This window comes from Taudactylus pleione, unplaced genomic scaffold (assembly GCF_031769625.1).
Source record: "Taudactylus pleione unplaced genomic scaffold, aTauple2 ptg000662l, whole genome shotgun sequence".
NCBI lineage: Eukaryota > Metazoa > Chordata > Amphibia > Anura > Myobatrachidae > Taudactylus > Taudactylus pleione.
Genome location: NW_028285064.1, coordinates 376,955 through 395,593, shown reverse-complemented (window position 1 = coordinate 395,593; position 18,639 = coordinate 376,955). Strand labels below are relative to the sequence as shown.

General features: G+C 49.4%; 1 protein-coding gene across 3 annotated transcripts in view; it reads right to left on the bottom strand.

The window, feature by feature from the left end:
• Nucleotides 1-18,632, bottom strand: part of BTBD19 (BTB domain containing 19) — a 57,140-nt gene extending 38,508 nt beyond the window's left edge. For 2 of the 3 annotated variants that reach the window (XM_088455656.1, XM_088455658.1), the window contains exon 1: nt 18,356-18,632. In XM_088455656.1, coding sequence (XP_088311782.1) covers nt 18,356-18,459 — 104 coding nt within the window. In that variant the 5' untranslated portion in view covers nt 18,460-18,632. Of the gene's footprint in view, nt 1-3,831; nt 4,966-18,355 lie in introns of those variants that run through there. The other variant, XM_088455657.1, reaches the window with a different exon arrangement.
• Nucleotides 18,633-18,639: the final 7 nt, after the last annotated feature.

Genomic DNA, 18,639 nt, shown 5'->3' with positions numbered 1-18,639 from the left:
AGAGAAGGTGGCCTGGGGGAGGAGCGCTGACACAGGACCAGTCAGCACAGTGCAGAGAGGGCTGTGTGCAGCGAGGGAGGCGCCGGCTGTGAGACAGGGAAGGCGCGCTCCCCTGGCATGCATTTAACCCCTGGGACGCCGCAGCGCTACCGCTCTGCTGCGGTCCGCTGTCCCAGGGGGTAGTGGAAAGCGCAGGTTCAGTACCTGGCTCCACGCTGCAGCCAGTCCCCAGGGAGCCCCCTGCCTGGGGACTCAGGACCATGTGACCAGCGGGGACCCACCGCGGGACCCCGCTGCTTACCTTTGTCCCCCTTGGATCCGGCCAAACTAAACTGAGGTGCCTTGGCCCGGGGGCGGGGTATAGGAGGGGGACCTAGTGCATCCTGGGAGGCTGAAAGCTTAACTCTTTGGTGCCCTGCGACTGACGTCACACCTATACCCCAAGGTATCCTGTGGATACCCTATGGACCCTGAAGTAGAAAAAAGTGATTTACAGTACATAACATTGCAGTACAAGGAAATAGTTTATAAACATTGCTGCATTAGTGGTCATAACACTGAAATATGCAGCACGAACCAAGGGTAAGCTGCCATTAAATGCAATATGGAGAAGATGATAGTAAAAGTAAGGGAAGAACAAGCACATTAGAAAAGAGGGTCCTACTTATGAGAATGTAGGAAGACATACAGGGGTGACAGATGGGGGAGACAGTAAGCAAGGAGCAGTGGGGTACGATGACAGCTGGAAGGTTTAGACTAAGTAGGTCATGTGAGCACATTTGAAGTTCTGTAGAGAGGAGAATCTGATATGAAGAGGAAGAGAGATCCAGAGGTAGGGAGCAGCACAAGCAAAATCTTGGGAGTGGGAGGAAGTAATCAGTTGGCAGGAGAGGTGACCATAGGAGACGTCCAAGAACAGAACCTTGGGGGACACCTACCGTTAGTGGAAGTGTGTGGAGGGCGGGGGGAGTGGAGTCATGTTAGGAGATAGAGAAAGAATGGTCAGAGAGGAAGGACGACAGACAGGAGAGGGCTGTATCACGCAGACCGAGGGAGTGAAGAATTTGATGACTGTTATGGATTGAAAGATCTTCAGTAAAAAGGTAGACAATGTCTAGATCAGGGGTCCTCAACCCGTGGCCTGCGGAGCTCTGCCGGGTGGCCCACGGCCAACCAACAGGCTCCATTTGCCGGGCGCCCGTTGAGATTTTGTTACCAGCAGGAGCCCGGCTCCCTACCTGCACCGCCAGCCTTAGGCTGGAGCTCACTCCTGAGCTCCGACTTCCGGCTCCTGCAGTGTGTACAGTGCATTATGGGAGAGACGTAATGACGTCTGACGTCTCTCCCATAGTTCAGACAGAAGAGCAGCCAGGCGGACCGGAGGCAGCAGACGCATGCGGGAGCAGGGTTTAAAGTAAATAGTAGTATTTTTTTTTTTGTAAGCGGCTTTACTACTACTAGTGGGCATTACTATTAGGGGCACTACTATTAGGGGGCATTTCTATTAGGGGCACGCTTACTAGGGGTATTACTATTAGGGGTTCTACTATTAGGGGCACTAATACTAGGGGGCATTTCTATTAGGGAGCACTATTACTAGGGGTATTACTATTGGGGGCATTACTATAAGGGGCACTTATACTAGGGGGCATTTCTATTAGGGGCACTGGTACTGGGGACATTACTACTGGGGCACCACTAATGGGGGCATTGCATAGGGGGCACTACATAAGGGGCACTACCACTGCTGGGGACACTGCATAAGGGGCATTACCACTGTGGGCTCTACATAAGGGGAAGCACTACTGGGGGCACTACCACTACTGGGGGCACTACATAAGAGGCATTACCACTGTGGACACTGCATAAGGGTCGCTGCAGTACCACTATTGCAGGCATGTCATATGGGGCACTGCACATGGTGCACTACCACTACTGGGGGCATTGCATAAGGGGCACCACAGGGGGCATTGCATTAGGGGCACTACTGCTGTGGGCATTGTGTATAAGGGGTACAAATGTGGGCATTGTGTAAAAGGGGTGCTGCTGTGTGTCATATGAATAAGGGACACGACTATGTGGTGTAATGTGAATTGGGTGAATCAAGATTGTGCTACTGTGTGGCGTATAGCTTAGTGGCTCTCGGGATTCGTTGAATTTTTTAATGTGGTCCACACTGTGTAAAAGGTTGAAGACCCCTGGTCTAGATAGACACCAGATGTTAGACAGGCAATAGGTCGAAAGAGACAACAGGTTGACACACTAAAGGTCAACAGGTACAAATGGTCGACAGGGTCAAAAGGCCGACATACATATGGTCGACCTATGTTTTTAATTTTTTTACCCTAACCCTCCCCTTTATGCCTAACCCTAACCCTCCCGGTGCCTGATCCTAACCGTCCCTTCTAGTGCCTAACCCTCCTGGTGCCTAACCCTAACCCTCCCTCCTGATGCCTAACCCTAACCCTCCGGTAACTCTAAAAAAAGTTTCAAAATCATGTGTCGACCATTTTCATGTCATCCTTTTGCCTGTCTAACATCTGGTGTCTATCAAGACATTTTCTACCTTTATATTGTACAGTTAGATCTTTGGTCCAGATACCCTTTTATGAGGGCAGTTTCAGTGGAGAGGACGAAAGCCAGACTGAAATGGGTCAAGGAGGGAGTGTGGGAAAGAAAGGCGGTTAGACGGTTGCAGACAATACGCTCAATTGCGAATAATGGGGACTGCAGTATTCTGTGTCAGTTAAGCATTTGTTAAATTGTAGGGATAATTCTATTTTTATACATTGTAACCTATTAGTATTATCAATAGAACATGTCCATTGGTCAGAGGTACCTTCACAATCTTCACTTCATCAAAATGTTTTGGTCTGAAACCTCATTTCCACTTTAGTAGTAGTAATATTTTTTATTAATAATTCGCTCCCTGAATAGTTTTAGGTTCCCCCATTGGCCCCTCTCATGCTGTACAACAGGAACCTAGAAATGAGCAACTAGAACAGTTATGGGGAACCTCAGGCCCGGGGGCCGTATAAGGCCCGCAGAATCAGCTTTTTTCTGCTAGCCTCATCTGGCTAGCAGGGTGCCTAGAATGGCATCCTGCAGCCAGAATCTATGCAGCAGTGCCACCTGGAGTGTCCCTTGGATGCTTTAGAAGATCACAACGCTGCCCTTACAGCTCCCCAGAGCCTCATCAGGATGCTCCGGGCTTTGCTGTAATCACTGGCGATTGTGGCCCCTTCCCTCCTGTGTGACATCACACGGAGGGGGCGTGGCCTGCACTGGGTCCACGAATAAAGTTATATACTGTCTATCAAAATGGCCCTCAGCAAAAAAAGGGTTCCCCACCCCTGAACTAGAAGGAAGGCCCCGAAGTGCAAAGTCCAATATAGCAGAGTGTATCTTTGGAAGCATCCATTTCATCTCACCACAGCCCCCTGCATCTCACAACAGCCTCCTGCTTCTTACACCTACCCCCTGCATTTCACCAAAGCATCCTACATTTCACCACAGGCCCCTGCTTCTCACTCCTGCTTCTTACCAAACCCCCCTGCTTCTCACTCCTGCCAACCTGCATCTCACCCCTGTCACCATAACCCCCCCTGCTGCTGCCCTGCAGCTGGCTGGGGCCTTGGCGACTGGGTTGTACTGGGAAGGGCAGGTGTATCATGGATGTGAGATTTGTATTGCAGCTCCCATAAGCATTATCAGCAGTATGTCCCTGGGCTGGGGCATCTGTCCATATTTCTGCAGCATCCATGCACACCCCTCCCAGGTTGCCAAACATGATGAGCAATGTCCTCTTTGCACAATGTACCATGTATTTACCGGTGTTCCTGTTGAGCTTCCTCATCGTGGTGCACCTGTCCGAAAACAGAGCTGACTTCCATGGGATGTGCCTCCTGTTCACCGGGGGGTATGGCTGAGCAGAAAGATAAAGCTACAGAGGGAGCACTTCACGGTCCTCCTGCAGGTTCAGCTTAGGGATGGACATCGGAATCCGATGGATACTAACAATCGATGTTTTAATTCCGATGTTTTCCATAATTGAATGGAAATCATTCGATGGTGTCCCGATGACTGTTTGTTTTTTTTAAATTCCTGATAGCTATGCTTCCGCTGGCTCCTTCCTGGATACTGTCACTGGATCAGGGCATCTTCATGGGATCTTTGGAGGCTCTCTCTTACTCTCTGTCTGCCTCAAACATGACCCTTCTCAGTCCCTGGCTCCCTCCCCTCTCTGGGCTGCTGCTAAGCAACAGCGCACATTGCTATCTCTGATTGGCTCTCACTGTCTCAAAGAGCCAATCAGAGCACAGCCCTCACCCCTGCAGCAACAGCAGCCACTTACACAGCACCCCAGTTATTTCTGTGACTTGCGTCAGTAAAATTGTCACTGCTCAGCTCCCTATTGTCACAGATGAATGATTCACACACCTAAACCTTCTGCGACCAATGCTGTTTAGAAAACCAGCCTTGTGCAACCCGTAACATTGCCAACTGTTACTGAATGGAGGGAATTAAAATTCGGCATGATGCCTGGCTGCTTGTATATCGCAATTACAGTAGTGCCGACAGCAAGTTTTCCCTCAATGCCGGGAAATTGAAACACTGTCCACATGTCCTGGCAGCTGCTAAAATATGGTGCCACACATTACAATTGTGCCATACAAAGAATTAGAGATGCAGGGCATGGTTATGAGAGCATACAGAAAAGCAGCTGCATTGCATGCTTGAAAATAGCTGCAGATTTCCGCCAGTATTCAGAGTCAGCTGTACTTACGCTGTTACACCGCCCCTATACATTCGCTTGTAAGAGTAGGCGTCAGCATGGCATTACGCCAGCGTCTGTCTTCCCTGCTACTCTGAATAGTGCCGCAGATTCACAGAGGTGCGATAGTACGCCTCATTTGGCCTAGTTAGCCTGCATGAAGCAAAGCACAATTTGCAGATGCAGTCACTTTGCCCACTACCCTGAATCAGGCCTAGAGAGAGTAACGTAAAGTAAACAATTTCAGCTCTATAGCCTCCATTAAAGATTCAATGAAACTAACCAGGGCCAGGGGGTATCTGAGCATTGTAAGTGTGCAAGCTAATATTACAATCTCTCAGAAGGGGAGTTATAGCTACTACTTCAAATATGGTACAAAGGTACAAATATGGTAAACATTAACAGGACTTATCAAGGGCAAAACCAAAGTCATCAATGACCAATTACTGAAGCTATGTACACAAGACTATTCCAGGCGTTAATCAAGCTGTGTTCCGCTCATGCAGCAGAAAATAAAGCAGAAGCAGGGTAAATTATTTGATCATTGATCTCTATCCTGGAGAGAGCACGTGCAATGCCGCAGAAACCATGGTGACCACAACACAGCAAGGTCACATGGATGGGTTCTCTGTATGGATTGGTGGCAATTGGGGATGGAACTTTGGAGGAAAAATGTGTAGTTAGAGGTACTTAAGGAGGATTGTTTGGGACTTACAAACTTACAGAAGAAACAGTGATTCTCCGTTTGTGGGGACGGAATCGGTATGATCGTGGAAATCCCGATCGTCCTCAGGTAAGTACTGCTAACCTAATTCTACCCCTTAACCCTAACCCTCCCTTAGGGGTGCCTAACCCTAACCTCCACCCCAAGTGCCTAAACCTAACCCCCCTTCCCCACCCCGGGCGGTGCCTAACCTTAACCTCCCCCCGGGGGGTGCCTAATCCTAACACCCCCCCCCTCCCCCCCTGTCTTTAGACCCTTGCCGGGATATGACAGTCGGAAAGCCGGCTGTCGGGATTAGGACCGCCGGCTTCCCGACTGCATACCGTGCGGACTGACCTCAATTTGTGAAGGATTTGAGTTGGAAAGACTGGAAGAGGATACAGGAGATCATTATTCCAAGGAATTGAATGACTTTTATGACAGCGCCAGTGGAAAGTATTCTGTATGTTTTTCTGGAATAGGGAATGCCCGGTCATGCTCTCAGAGGCATGTAGTTACCGTCCCGGCGGTCAGAATTCTGGCGCCAGAATCCTGACAGCAGTCGGAATCCCGGCGCCAGAATCCCGACCGCTGGCATGCCAATGATAAGTATTAGGGTTAGGAAGGGGGTTAGCTTTAGGGGTTAGGGTAAGCACTAGATGAAGGGTTAGGCTTTGGAAAGGGGGGTTAGGGTTAGGCTGCAGGGGGGGCTGGTTAGGGCTAGGCTGTGAGAGGGGAGGGTTAGGGGTTAGCAAACTTACCTAGTCAGGATTCTGACTGTCGGGACGCCACTATCGGTATTCTGACCGCCAGGATCCCGTACCCAACCCCTCTCAGATATTACAGATAACATAGGGCTTTATACAGGTTTGGGTAACATGTGAGAGTACTCTATCGTACTCTGCTTACGTCATAGCATACCTTACATGGAGCCCTACTGAGAATGCACTAAGGATCACCAATCCCTATGTCTATTGGAAAATATGTTACAATCTCCTGTAGCTCTTTATTCAGTGAACGGAGTGCAGCACACACCCTTTTTACACAGAATACAGGTTTTGTCCAGAAATTTGGAAAATAAAGCAATCCACCGTGAGAACTCTGGTACGTGGCATTTTCTTAAAACAAACAAAACAAAACTTTTTTTTTTTTAATCCATTGAAGTAAATGTAAGAATTACAGTAGTGGATCTGAGGCATCAAGACTTTTCAGACTACCATGAACTCTTATCTTGGAGAAAGGTCACTGGCTAATGACGACGGTCGCCAGGAAGTTTTAGAATCAACCGGAAAAATGTTCATACCAATTTGACAACTGCTTTCTGCCTGTACAGATCCAAACTAATGCCTTCAAAGGGGTTGGGTACGGGATGCCGGCGGTAAGAATCCCGACGCCGGCATCCCGACAGGGTTAGGAATCTTACAGACACCTGTTGGTCGGTATTCTAACCCTCCTCCTCTCCCTATCCTGACCTTCCCTCCCCGGTGCCTGAATATTGGCCCTTGCACAAATTGTATGTGAGCTTGTATGTTAGTGAATAGGGCAGGGACTGATACGCAGGGCCAGATTAATAATGGGGCTAATGGGACTACAGCCCCAGGCCGGCATACAGATACAGGCCCATCAGTTACAGGGCCTGCAGACCATGAGAAGCATGGCAGGGGGGCCATGTTTTGAAGGCACTCGCTCATCTGACCACTCGCTCTTTCACCTGTTTTTTTTTTAAGATTACATTTATTTTCTAGAGGACAGCGTGACTGTACTAATGTCCATGCAGGGGACAGCGTGACTGTACTAATGTCCATGCAGGGGACAGCGTGACTGTACTAATGTCCATGCAGGGGACAGCGTGACTGTACTAATGTCCGCGCAGGCGCCGTAATCCTGGCACATTTCATCTCAATATGGTAAGTCAGGATTCAGTGAGTAAAACAAAGTGACTAGAGTTGGAGATCTGAGCGGCATTGCACACTATCCCAACCTTGCATTGTGGGAAGAGAAACTGTCTGTCAGCCGGATTAGGTAATAATGAAGGTTAAATAGCTCAGCCTGGGAAGTCCGTCCTGCACCTGGTATGTCAGAGACATGTGGGCTGGGCAGTGACATCATATACAACCCGAAGCCCTGCACCGCCACGTGTCCATCTCTTTCTACTAAATAGCACTTGGTGAATGTCATTCTCAAGTTGAGGACGCAGCACCCGCTTAGTGCCACCTGTCAGCACTCCTCTGCATTTTCTGGCCATATAGCTAATAATTGACACAGCACCCGGCTGAAATGTGAACACCCAACTTCCGTCTGACTATAAAGGACATTTTATTGGCAGAGAGTCCCAAATCTATAACACAGTAAGGATCACTTATACAACAGCCTGATCTGCATCACAATTAGTGCCATTCATGTCAAGGACACATCCAGCATCAAGGAAGAAGCACCCACTGTCACCAACAGGCAGGTCATGGCACCCAGCATATGGTACACTCTTATCCATCATCAGCCAGGACACAGCACCTACTGTTACCCATCAACTAGGCTACAGCACCCACTATCTCCCATCAAAGAATTCCAATACACAACACCCATTCGTCAGCATGCATACTCACCATCATCAACTAGGTCGCATCCATGGCGCATGGTAAGCACACCAGGGGGTGCTATGGTTCAGAGGCGCCTGTACTTCTGTTAGCCTGCTTGGTCACCTTTTTTTGTTAGCTTAAAATTGAATTTCTGGCTTTGCCAAGGTCACCACCAGTATCATAGTCCTGCACACTCAGTCAGTGAGTGCCAGAGATTTGGCTGCAAGCCACCTGACCCCTCCTCTATTGGACTGCAGCGCCTGAGCCATTGGACCACAGAGGGACTGATAGCACAAAGAAGGACACATCTTCCTAGAAGTCTCCCTGTCCTGTCTGTGCAGCTCTTCTCTGTCTACACTAGTCTCTGCCCTTCTGTCTGTGCCAGCCTCTTTTATGCTCCCTTTATTTTGCCAGTCTCTCATGTCTTTGCAACGCTCTCCCATTCCTGTTTATGCCAGTTAATCTCCCTGTCTCACCATGTGTGACAGATGGAGAAAAGATCTAGCTATATAGTCTATGGAACTGGCCATGCCCACACAGCACCAGTCACGCCCACACAGCACCAGTCACGCCCCCACCACTCCCCACAATTGGCCCTTGTCAGCTCCAGGTTCTTGTGGCTCCTAATCTGACCATAAAGATATAAATGACAAATATTCTCTATGCATCACTGCATAAAACTGGTGGCCCTGTATAAATAATAATAACAACAATAACTAGCGGCCAGAAGGTAAGTACACAGGCTAGCCGACTTTCTGGCTGCCCCTTCCGGGAAGGAGCAGTCAGATCGGCATGACAGGGGGGCGTGGTCAGCTCATGTAGGCGGGGCCGGCCAGGCTGTGAGTATTTGTGAGTGAAGCGGGGGCTGAGCCACGAGATTGCGTCATAGCCCCCGCTATACAATGCCGATATTACAGGCATTGTGCAGCAGGGGGCAGGGCCAAAATGACGCGATCCAGCGTGAATCGCGTCATCACACCCCCCCCCCCCCCACGCTGCGGGGGATTCAGAGGTAATTGCGGGGGGGATAGGAGGGGTGGGTGGCAGCCGGGAGGATTGCCTTCCTTCCCGAGAGGTCGGGAGTGGCACCCGATTTTCGGGAGGCTCCCGACCAAATCGGGAGGGTAGACAAGTATGTAAGTACATCAGCAGTAGTGTTCATTCTAGCACCCTGCATGTAATCAGTAAGGAGGGCATATTTTAATTTTAAAGGGCAACATTTTAGTGGTATCACTATATCTACTGTAGCGATGCGTCACGTATAAAATTTTGCCCTTCAAAACTAAACTATGCCCTCCTTACTGATTATCTGCAGGGTGCTAGAATGAACACAATAAAAAAACAAGGCCTCTAAAAGATGGCTGCAAGCTTTGTTTTTTTTTCGCTGTTACCCAGCATAGGATGTCTGTCTGTCTCTATAGGCACTTACACACACAAAGTCACATATGGAACCAAATTATTTTTAGAGCACACTGCAGCCGTGACAAACATTGACACAAGAACTGCGTCATGTCACGGAGAGTTGCACAAACAGTCACTTTCTGGTGTTTCTCTGAACGCCCACGCTTTGTTCTAAGTTTCAGCCCTATTCACCTGACAACTTCTTGTGGTCTCAGCAGCAACATTTTAACAAACAGCAGCAGAATTTCACTCCTTGCACTCAGATGGACGATAAAAAGGCCAGAATGGCTGTTGGTCTCCACCCGAGATGTTAATGATCAACTGACAGCAGAGTTCATACATTAACTGTAGAAAAAAGTTATAGGATAAGTATAAACTCTAGTTATTTCATGTATATTTTTCAGCTTCACATATAAATTTAGCTCTAACTTGCTGTTTAAACTTTCACACACTTTAAGGGAGATTTATCAGACCTTCTAAAGAGAACTAGTGGAGGTGGGACTGCGAACAAAGATCCGAGAGTCTGGAGGAACCCTTGTGCCGCGAGGGAACTTGCAGTCGATAGGAATAACCCCATTGAATTCTCTATTTTTGTGACTTAGATTTGGACACATTTATGCCAAAATTCAGAAAAATCTAAAGGGTTCACAAGTTTTCTAGTAGTACTGTATGTACTAAGACTTAAACACTTGCTGGATATGCATTAATTTATACTATGGATTATGCACCCAAAAGTGGCCAAACGGTATCCTTTAGGCCAAAAAAATGGAGAAATAGCGCAGCATAGACTGATCTCTATGCCCTGGCGGCTTTACAGACTACGCAGACAGTGATAGATGTGACTTGAGTCAGAATATAAAGACAGCATACACAATTCTCCAGGGTTTGGGGATGACCCGCTGCTGCTCGTCCGTGCAGCAGAGACCGGAGGTACCAGGATCCCAAGACCTGCACAACATTCAAAGTGGTTGTTATGCTGTGTTATTTTGTGACTAAATATTCACCTGTAAAAGCCTTTATGGACTGACAAAACAGCATCATATACAGGTGCCTGAGTTTTCTGCTTCAGTAAAACAGACATATGACACATAGTTATCAGTAAAATACCGACATATATTCCCAGGCTGAGCTATTTGACCTTCATATTACCTAATCCAGCTGAGAGATGGTTTCTCTTCCCACAGTGCAAGGTTAGGGTAGTGCGCAGAGCCGCTCAGTTCCCCAGCTCCAGTCACTGGTGTTTTGCTCACCGATCTCTCACTGACCATGTTGAGATGAAATGTGCCAGGATTACAGCACCTGTGCGGACATTAGTTTAGTCACGCTGACCTCTAAAAAATGGGTTGGGCATGGGATGTCGGCGCTCGCTATTCCGGCCGGTCAGATTCCGGCGCCGTGATCCCGACAGGGTTAACCAACCGACACTTGTTGGTCTGTATGCTAACCCTCCCCCTCTCCCTACCCTAACCCTCCCCAACCCCGTTACGTACCTTCATCATCCCTGCGGTCAAGATGCCGGCGCCGGGATTCTGACCGGCGTCGGTATTCTGGCGCCAGTAATGTAAGCATCGGCATCCAGACTCCCGGGATGCCGAACGCACACCGACACATATGCCTTCAATGTAGAAAAAGAAACCGCTGCTTTGAGACTCCCTTGGAGATAGGTGACCACAACCCCCCTCCCGCCTGCACTCTGGTTGGGTAAAACAAGAATAAATTGTCCCTCTCCTTATAGAACAGCTGTGTGACCCTTCGATCTCCATGGCTGAACGCTGCTAATTGCAGAGGACTGATGACGTAGTGCCCTTTCACAGATGGATGAGAAGTATTGGCCTGATCCATTTCCCTCTGCAATGCAAATCTTATGATGTGAAGCCGGCTGTAAACTTCACAGAACTCATACCACAAAGACTGTCATGAATGCAAATAAGATAGGGCAGGGAAGAGGAAGAGTTTGTGGGACCATCAGAATGAACTCCTACCCACACTGACAGGAACAGGTTTTTGGATAGCACCTGTGTCTAGTTGGCCCACTGGAAAAGGTTTTTATTTTTATCATCCACATGTAACGTCAATAATTTTAAAACTGTCGTCATTTTCCATTTACTCTCTGTAATAAGTAGTCTGGACTGAATTTAACATTTGCAATGCGATCTGGGCATGATATTAGCTTTATATTTTATTAATTATATATTAGTGATATGTGATCATAGCGCCCAAATGTAACAAATTGCTCCTGCAGGGACAGGGGGGGGGTCCGAAAAGAGCCCATCCCTGCGATGTGCTGGGAGTGAAGTGACCGCGACAACAGTCTCTTCACTCCTGTGCTGGGACTCCTGCTCTACAGACCACACATGCGTGGCGGCCATTGCCGGGGGAGGGTTTCAGACCTGCACCATCGCTACACTCTATTCATCTCGGTCCCCCAGATTAATCTCACCTCCACGCTACGGCAACCCTGATAATCTCATTCACATCTCTCCCACAAACTCTGTCCCTCTATCCTGTGCCCTCTGGAATGCCAGACAGGCCTGTAATAAACTGGACCCTACCCATACCCGTGACCTTCCAACTCCCTGTATCTCCTAGCCATTACTGAAACCTGGATTTTGCCCTCTGACAAAACTTCTCCTGCAGCTCTTTCCTCTGGGGCCTAACCCTCTCTCACACACCCCTAGGAGTCGCCATGGGGGTGGTGTTGGGGTCCTTCTATCCCCCCAGTTAATCCTACCAACTCAAACCCTGAGAGCCATCCCTTACATTCTCCACATTTGAGGTTCATGTTATACGCCTTTTCCAACCAGTACACCTACGAGTAGCTGTCATTTACCGTCCCTCTGGCCCTCCCTCCAAATTCCTTGACAACGCTTTCTGGCTCCCTCACTTTCTCTCTTCAGATCTACCATCCATTATCCTAGGTGACTTCAATATTCCAATTGGTATCCCCACAGAATCCTCTGCCTCTAAACTCCTTACCCTCACACCTTCATTTGGTCTCTTCCAATGAACCTCATCACGCTCCCATTCTATCTTAATTTATCCCTCTTTACTTCCCCTCCTCTGCCTCCTAAGGCCACCATCACTAAGCGTAACATTGAGGCTATCAACAGTTTATTTCTCCTCCCTGCTTGACTCACTTCTCTCCCCATCCTCTCTTTCCTGCCCTGAACAAGCCACTTCCCTATATAATGCCTCCCTTACTTCTGCTCTTGACTCTGTTGTCCGGCTATCAGTACTCACCCTCGCAGATCCACACCTCAACCCTGGCATTCCAAATGCACTACATACCTGCAAAACTGTTCACGAACCGCCAAGCGACAGTGGAGGAAATCATGATCTAAGGCAGACTTCCTCCATTTAAAATTTATGCTCTCATCATACAGAGCTGCCCTTTCCCTCTCCAAACAATCATATTTAAGGAACCTCATCTCCTTAGAGTCCTTAAATCCCCCAGCATGTCTACGCCACTTTCAACTCCTTCCTCTGCCCACCTCCTCCTTGTCTCCCCTCTATGCTCTCTGCCCTTGACTTTGCCACCTACTTTACATGTAAAATTGACTACATATGTCAGGACATCATATCCCACCAGACCAACAGGACATCATATCCCACCAGACCCTCAGCACTCCACTCATTCCTTTCCCGGAATCTCCCCTCCACATCTATCTTACCAACTCTGACATCCTTCTCCCCTGTATCTGGAGAGAAAATCACGACCCTCCTGTCTCCTCCGCTACCTCTTTCCCTCTGCCTGTTCCCATCTTGCCCACCTCCTCAATCTCTCCCTTTTATCTGGCACTGTCCCTTGTGCATTCAAACATGCTTTTGTCTCCCCTATTCTTAAAAAGCCTACCCATGATCCTTACACTGTCTCCAACTCCAGACACAGCTTTCTCTTCCCTTTTGCAACCAAACTCCTTCAGCATATTGTTTACAATCGCTTTACCGCCTTTCTTTCCTCCCACTCACACCTTGACCCATTTCAGTATGGCCTCCGTTCTCTCCACTCCACTGAAACTGCCCTCAAGAAAGTCAGCAATGACCTCCTTGCTGCCAAATCCAAGGGCCACTACTCTCTGCTCATTCTCCTTGATCTCTCTGCTGCTTTTGACACTGTGGACCACCCTCTCCTCCTGCAAATCCTTCACTCCCGTCTACGTGATACTGCCCTCTCCTGGCTGTCCTCCTACCTCTCTGGACGTTCCTTCTCTGTCTCCTCTCATTACGCATCCCACCCCCCACTTCCACTAACTGTAGGTGGTCCACAAGGTTCTGTTCTTGGACCTCTCCTATTATCCTTCTATACGTCCACTTTAGGTGAACTCTATAGATCTTTGACCTCCAATATCATCTCTATGCGGATGATACACAGATCTAACTTTCCTCCCCTGACCTCTCTCCTCACTCGTATAACTACCTCTCTGCTATAATTTCCTGGATATCCCGACGCTTTCTTAAACTTAACACATCTAGGACTGAGCTGATTGTCTTCCCACCCTCCCGCATAACCTTACTTCCCACATTTTCATTATCAAAAAGGAGTGTTCTAGAGGAGATTGATGGCACAACAATCTCCTCTAGCCCCAAAATGCGCAGTCTTGTAGTGATCCTGGACTCCTCCCTCTCCTTCAAACCACACATTCAGGACCTCATTCAGAGCCGGTCGCACAGAGCGTGCGGTCGGTCTGAATGAGGGGACGACCTCTTGAATTTTCAAGACGTCCTCCTTTGCGGTGGTAAGGCTATGCGAGCGGCCAGGAGGCCGCTCCAAAAAGGAGCAGGGACGGCCCTGATTCAGAGCGAGCGCTCTGTCAGAGTGTCCGGCTCTGAATCAGGGCCTCTCTCCCTGCCCATCAGACTCTCCACCTCTACAAATCTTCAAACGGGTTCTCAAGACCCACTACTTCATCAAAGCCTTCCAGTTCTCATCCTAACCTGCTGCTACTTGCTCCTTCCTCCCTGTCTACCCAGTCTGTGTCACGCCTGTTTGTCTGCCCCTCCCCTTTAGAATGTAAGCACTCACGAGCAGGGCCCTCTTCCCTCATGTGCTTCTCATTTCATCTACTCCTTTAGGTGCATACACACGTAACAATTTTTTTAACGATTCAACTATAACGATGTCGTTATCATTCAATCGTTGAAAAAATCGTTCAGTTTCTGAGTTATAACGATGAACGATTATCGTTCAAGCGCGTTCCTGTTTGTAGTTCATTCTGACTGAGCAATTGAATGATTTTCATTAAGCGAAATTCCAAAAATAGTTTGTAGTTCAAAAAATCGTTCATTACACTTTAAAAAATCTGACAGATAATCTGACAGAAAATCGTTGGTAACAAAATCGTTACGTCTGAATGCACCTTTACTCCCCACAAGGTGCGTAACACTTTGTTACTTATGCCCAACTGCTTATTTTGAATGTTATGATTGCTTATGCAGCAATGTGTAAAAACCATGTCCTTGTCTTGCATTTTTTTCTAATGTAAATCACTGGTTTCTTGTACACTTATTTGTTTAAGTACTTTGTAAGGACACTCTTGGCGCTATAAAAATGATAATAACAGTAATGCGATGTGTAGGCTACAGCAGCTTACGCCATATTCAGATGACGTAAATTGTGGGGACCAAGGGGGTCATTCAGACCCGCTCGCGAGCGCAGGACGCTCACAAGCGGGTCGATGTTACCCCACTGCGCATGCGCACGACGGAGGGAGCGTGATTGACAGCACGCCCCCTTTGGTGGGCATGCCGGGGGCGTAGCTGCCAGACGGAGGCGTTCCCATAGGAACGCCTACCGTCTGAAGCCGGCCCCACTGACATCAGTAGTGATGTCAGTGGGAGTGATTTTGGCTCTGATAGAGCCAAAATCACTCCAGGGCTTGCGGCAGCGAGACCCTACCGCAGGGTCTCCGTCGCAAGCCCGATGGTCGCGATGGTCTTGACCATCGTGACCATCATCATGGACGCTCGCATAAGCTGTGGGTGGTCACCCACAGCTATGCTAGCGTCCAGGAGGACGCTCCATTTTCATGTAGGAGGGCCCTGATTCAGAGCGAGCGCTCTGGTCAGAGCGTCCGCTCTGAATCAGGCCCCAAGTTCTGGAATGCGAAGCACACCGGAACTTAGTAAATCTGAAAGCATCTCATTCCCTATAGAAACCTATGGGGTTTGCAGCAGCTGGTAGAAATGGAGGGCCAGCAGCAGATATCAGAAATATTTGCTGTGATCCCTCCACAATACATTCAGGGGATAATGAATATTTGCATGGTACCCCCCCGAAATGGGTGTTTTAAAGGGAATATGCTGCAAGTATTTAATGATAAATGGGCCCTAGAGTCCTAATACAATGTCCCAGGACAATAAAATGGCTTGAAACTTCCGCTACAACTTATAGCCATTTAATAGGGACACATGAAGTACAAAGATGCCTTGGTGCACAGAAGAAACAGTGTAATACACGTCAGCTCCTAATGCCAGAAAATCATGTATGTGGCATCTTCCAGGACAATGCGGGACACACAGATTTGACCATCATTCGGCCCGTCACTGCGATGTGCACGGAAAGCTGCAAGGGCTTCTGCGCATGCGAAGTCTTGCTGACTGCACATGAGCGGCCGTCATTGCCGGGGAGGGTTCCGGAGGAACCTCCTGCCGACTAATTCCGCATAGTGTAGCCCATCGGCTACAGCTGCTAACCAGGGCCATCTCTTCCATTGGGCTTGTTGGGCAGTTGCCCAAGGACCCGAAGCTTGTAGGGGCCCACCGATCCGCCCCCCTGCACCCATGGCCAGTTGGTAAATTTGTGATATTTTTATAAGATGGCCTCCGATGCACTGTATTCCAATTTGCCCTCCCCCACCACATCCCCCCCCATGACGAGTACTCACCTCAGTCCCAGTATCACTTCATCCACCGGCTTCAGACCAGTCAGTCAAAGGGCCTGATTCAGACCCGGTTGCTGCCAAAAGGGGCCGGGTATGCAAATCCCGCAATCGCACTGTCTGGCTTAAGGACTATGTCTTAGAGGGCGATGGCAGTGAGCGTACGCAGGAGTATAAAGCCACCCACCTCATCTCCAGGAAGTGTGTGATTAATCGGGAAGATCGAGACCCCTACCCCACCGCAAGCACTGCAAAAAGTTCAGGCTAAAATACAACCAAGTGACGTGTTCAATGACACTACTTTGCTAATTATGCATACCCATTAAACTCCGTTTTGATGCTCAGACACGCCTACATTCGCACATCCACTCCCCCGTTCACAAGCACCTTCCCCTGTCACCACCCACAAATGGTGTTGTCACTCAAAGTAGCGTCCAGTCTGTGTGCTACGAGCACACGACTCCCGGCCGCAGTGACTGGTTCACGCATGCGTTCTTTGATGCATACGCATGCATAGATGTCCGATAATCACCCCCTAGAGAGCGTTCGCAGCTTAGCGACCAGGTCTGAATCAGGCCCAGAGTCTCTCTGCATGTGTGGGAGGTCTGATTTTCCCGTGAATGGGTTGGTAGGGGCCAAGGTGCATTGCTTTGCCCAGGGCCCACACTGCTGTTAAGACAACCCTGCTGCTAACGCCATCTTTGAATGTTGGTAAATTTGGCAGCATCGCATCCCCCATAGAAACCTACGGCTGCCATCGGGAATGGAGGGATCGCAGCAGGCATCAGAGATAACTGCTGCGGTCCCACCTTCATACATCTGGGGGAAACTTAATATTTGCGGTTAACCCCCCAAAACGGCTGTTTTCGGGGACATAGCTGCAAATATAGAATGATAAATGGGCCCCAATATGACATATGACAGACACCTCAGTCTTTTTGTACAAGTATAAGGACTCCAAATGTTGATGCAGGGATTTTAAAATTATGTTCTATAGAAAAATATCATTTTTTTTTATATAAAGTTTGCAGTATAATTGATGTTATTCCTATTTCTTTACCTCAGTTCACATAGCTGCTCAACTGAACTGTGTCACATGCCATAAAACCATCACCTGAACTGTGCCCCTCCCAGGCCACACAGCGGCTCATCTGAACCATGCCACATCCCCAGTCCACATAGCCAATCACATGAACTGTCCCCTCTAGGCCACACAGCCGTTCGCATGAACTGTCCCCCTCAGGCCACACAGCCACTCACCTGAACTGTCCCCTACAGGTCACACAGCCGCTCACCTGAACTGTCCCCCTCAGGTCACACAGCCGCTCACCTGAACTGTCCCCTCCAGGTCACACAGCCGCTCACCTGAACTGCCCCCTCAGGTCACACAGCCGCTCACCTGAACTGTCCCCTACAGGCCACACAGCCGCTCACCTGAACTGCCCCCTCAGGTCACACAGCCGCTCACCTGAACTGCCCCCTCAGGTCACACAGCCGCTCACCTGAACTGTCCCCTACAGGCCACACAGCCGCTCACCTGAACTGTCCCCTCCAGGTCACACAGCCGCTCACCTGAACTGTCCCCTACAGGCCACACAGCCGCTCACCTGAACTGCCCCCTCAGGTCACACAGCCGCTCACCTGAACTGTCCCCTACAGGCCACACAGCCGCTCACCTGAACTGTCCCCTCCAGGTCACACAGCCGCTCACCTGAACTGTCCCCTACAGGCCACACAGCCGCTCACCTGAACTGCCCCCTCAGGTCACACAGCCGCTCACCTGAACTGTCCCCTACAGGCCACACAGCCGCTCACCTGAACTGTCCCCTACAGGTCACACAGCCGCTCACCTGAACTGTCCCCTCCAGGTCACACAGCCGCTCACCTGAACTGTCCCCTACAGGTCACACAGCCGCTCACCTGAACTGCCCCCTCAGGTCACACAGCCGCTCACCTGAACTGTCCCCTACAGGCCACACAGCCGCTCACCTGAACTGTCCCCTCAGGTCACACAGCCGCTCACCTGAACTGTGAATTGTTTATCAGACCTCTCAGAGCAGCGGCCAGCGCCGAGCTGTTCCCGGGCAGTGGGGCTGATGCTCCGGACGGTAGGGGGGATTTGGCCATGGCGGGAGTGCAGCTGCCAGGGGACTCAGGGCCCTGGAGATGAGTGATACAGAGTTACTGCAGCTGCTGAGCTGTACCGCACAGACTCGAGGCCGAACGCTGCACCAGCACTCCTACAGGCCGGCAATCGCCCTATCCACACACAGGCCTGAACTTTCCCACCCCCGGACCGGCTCCCAA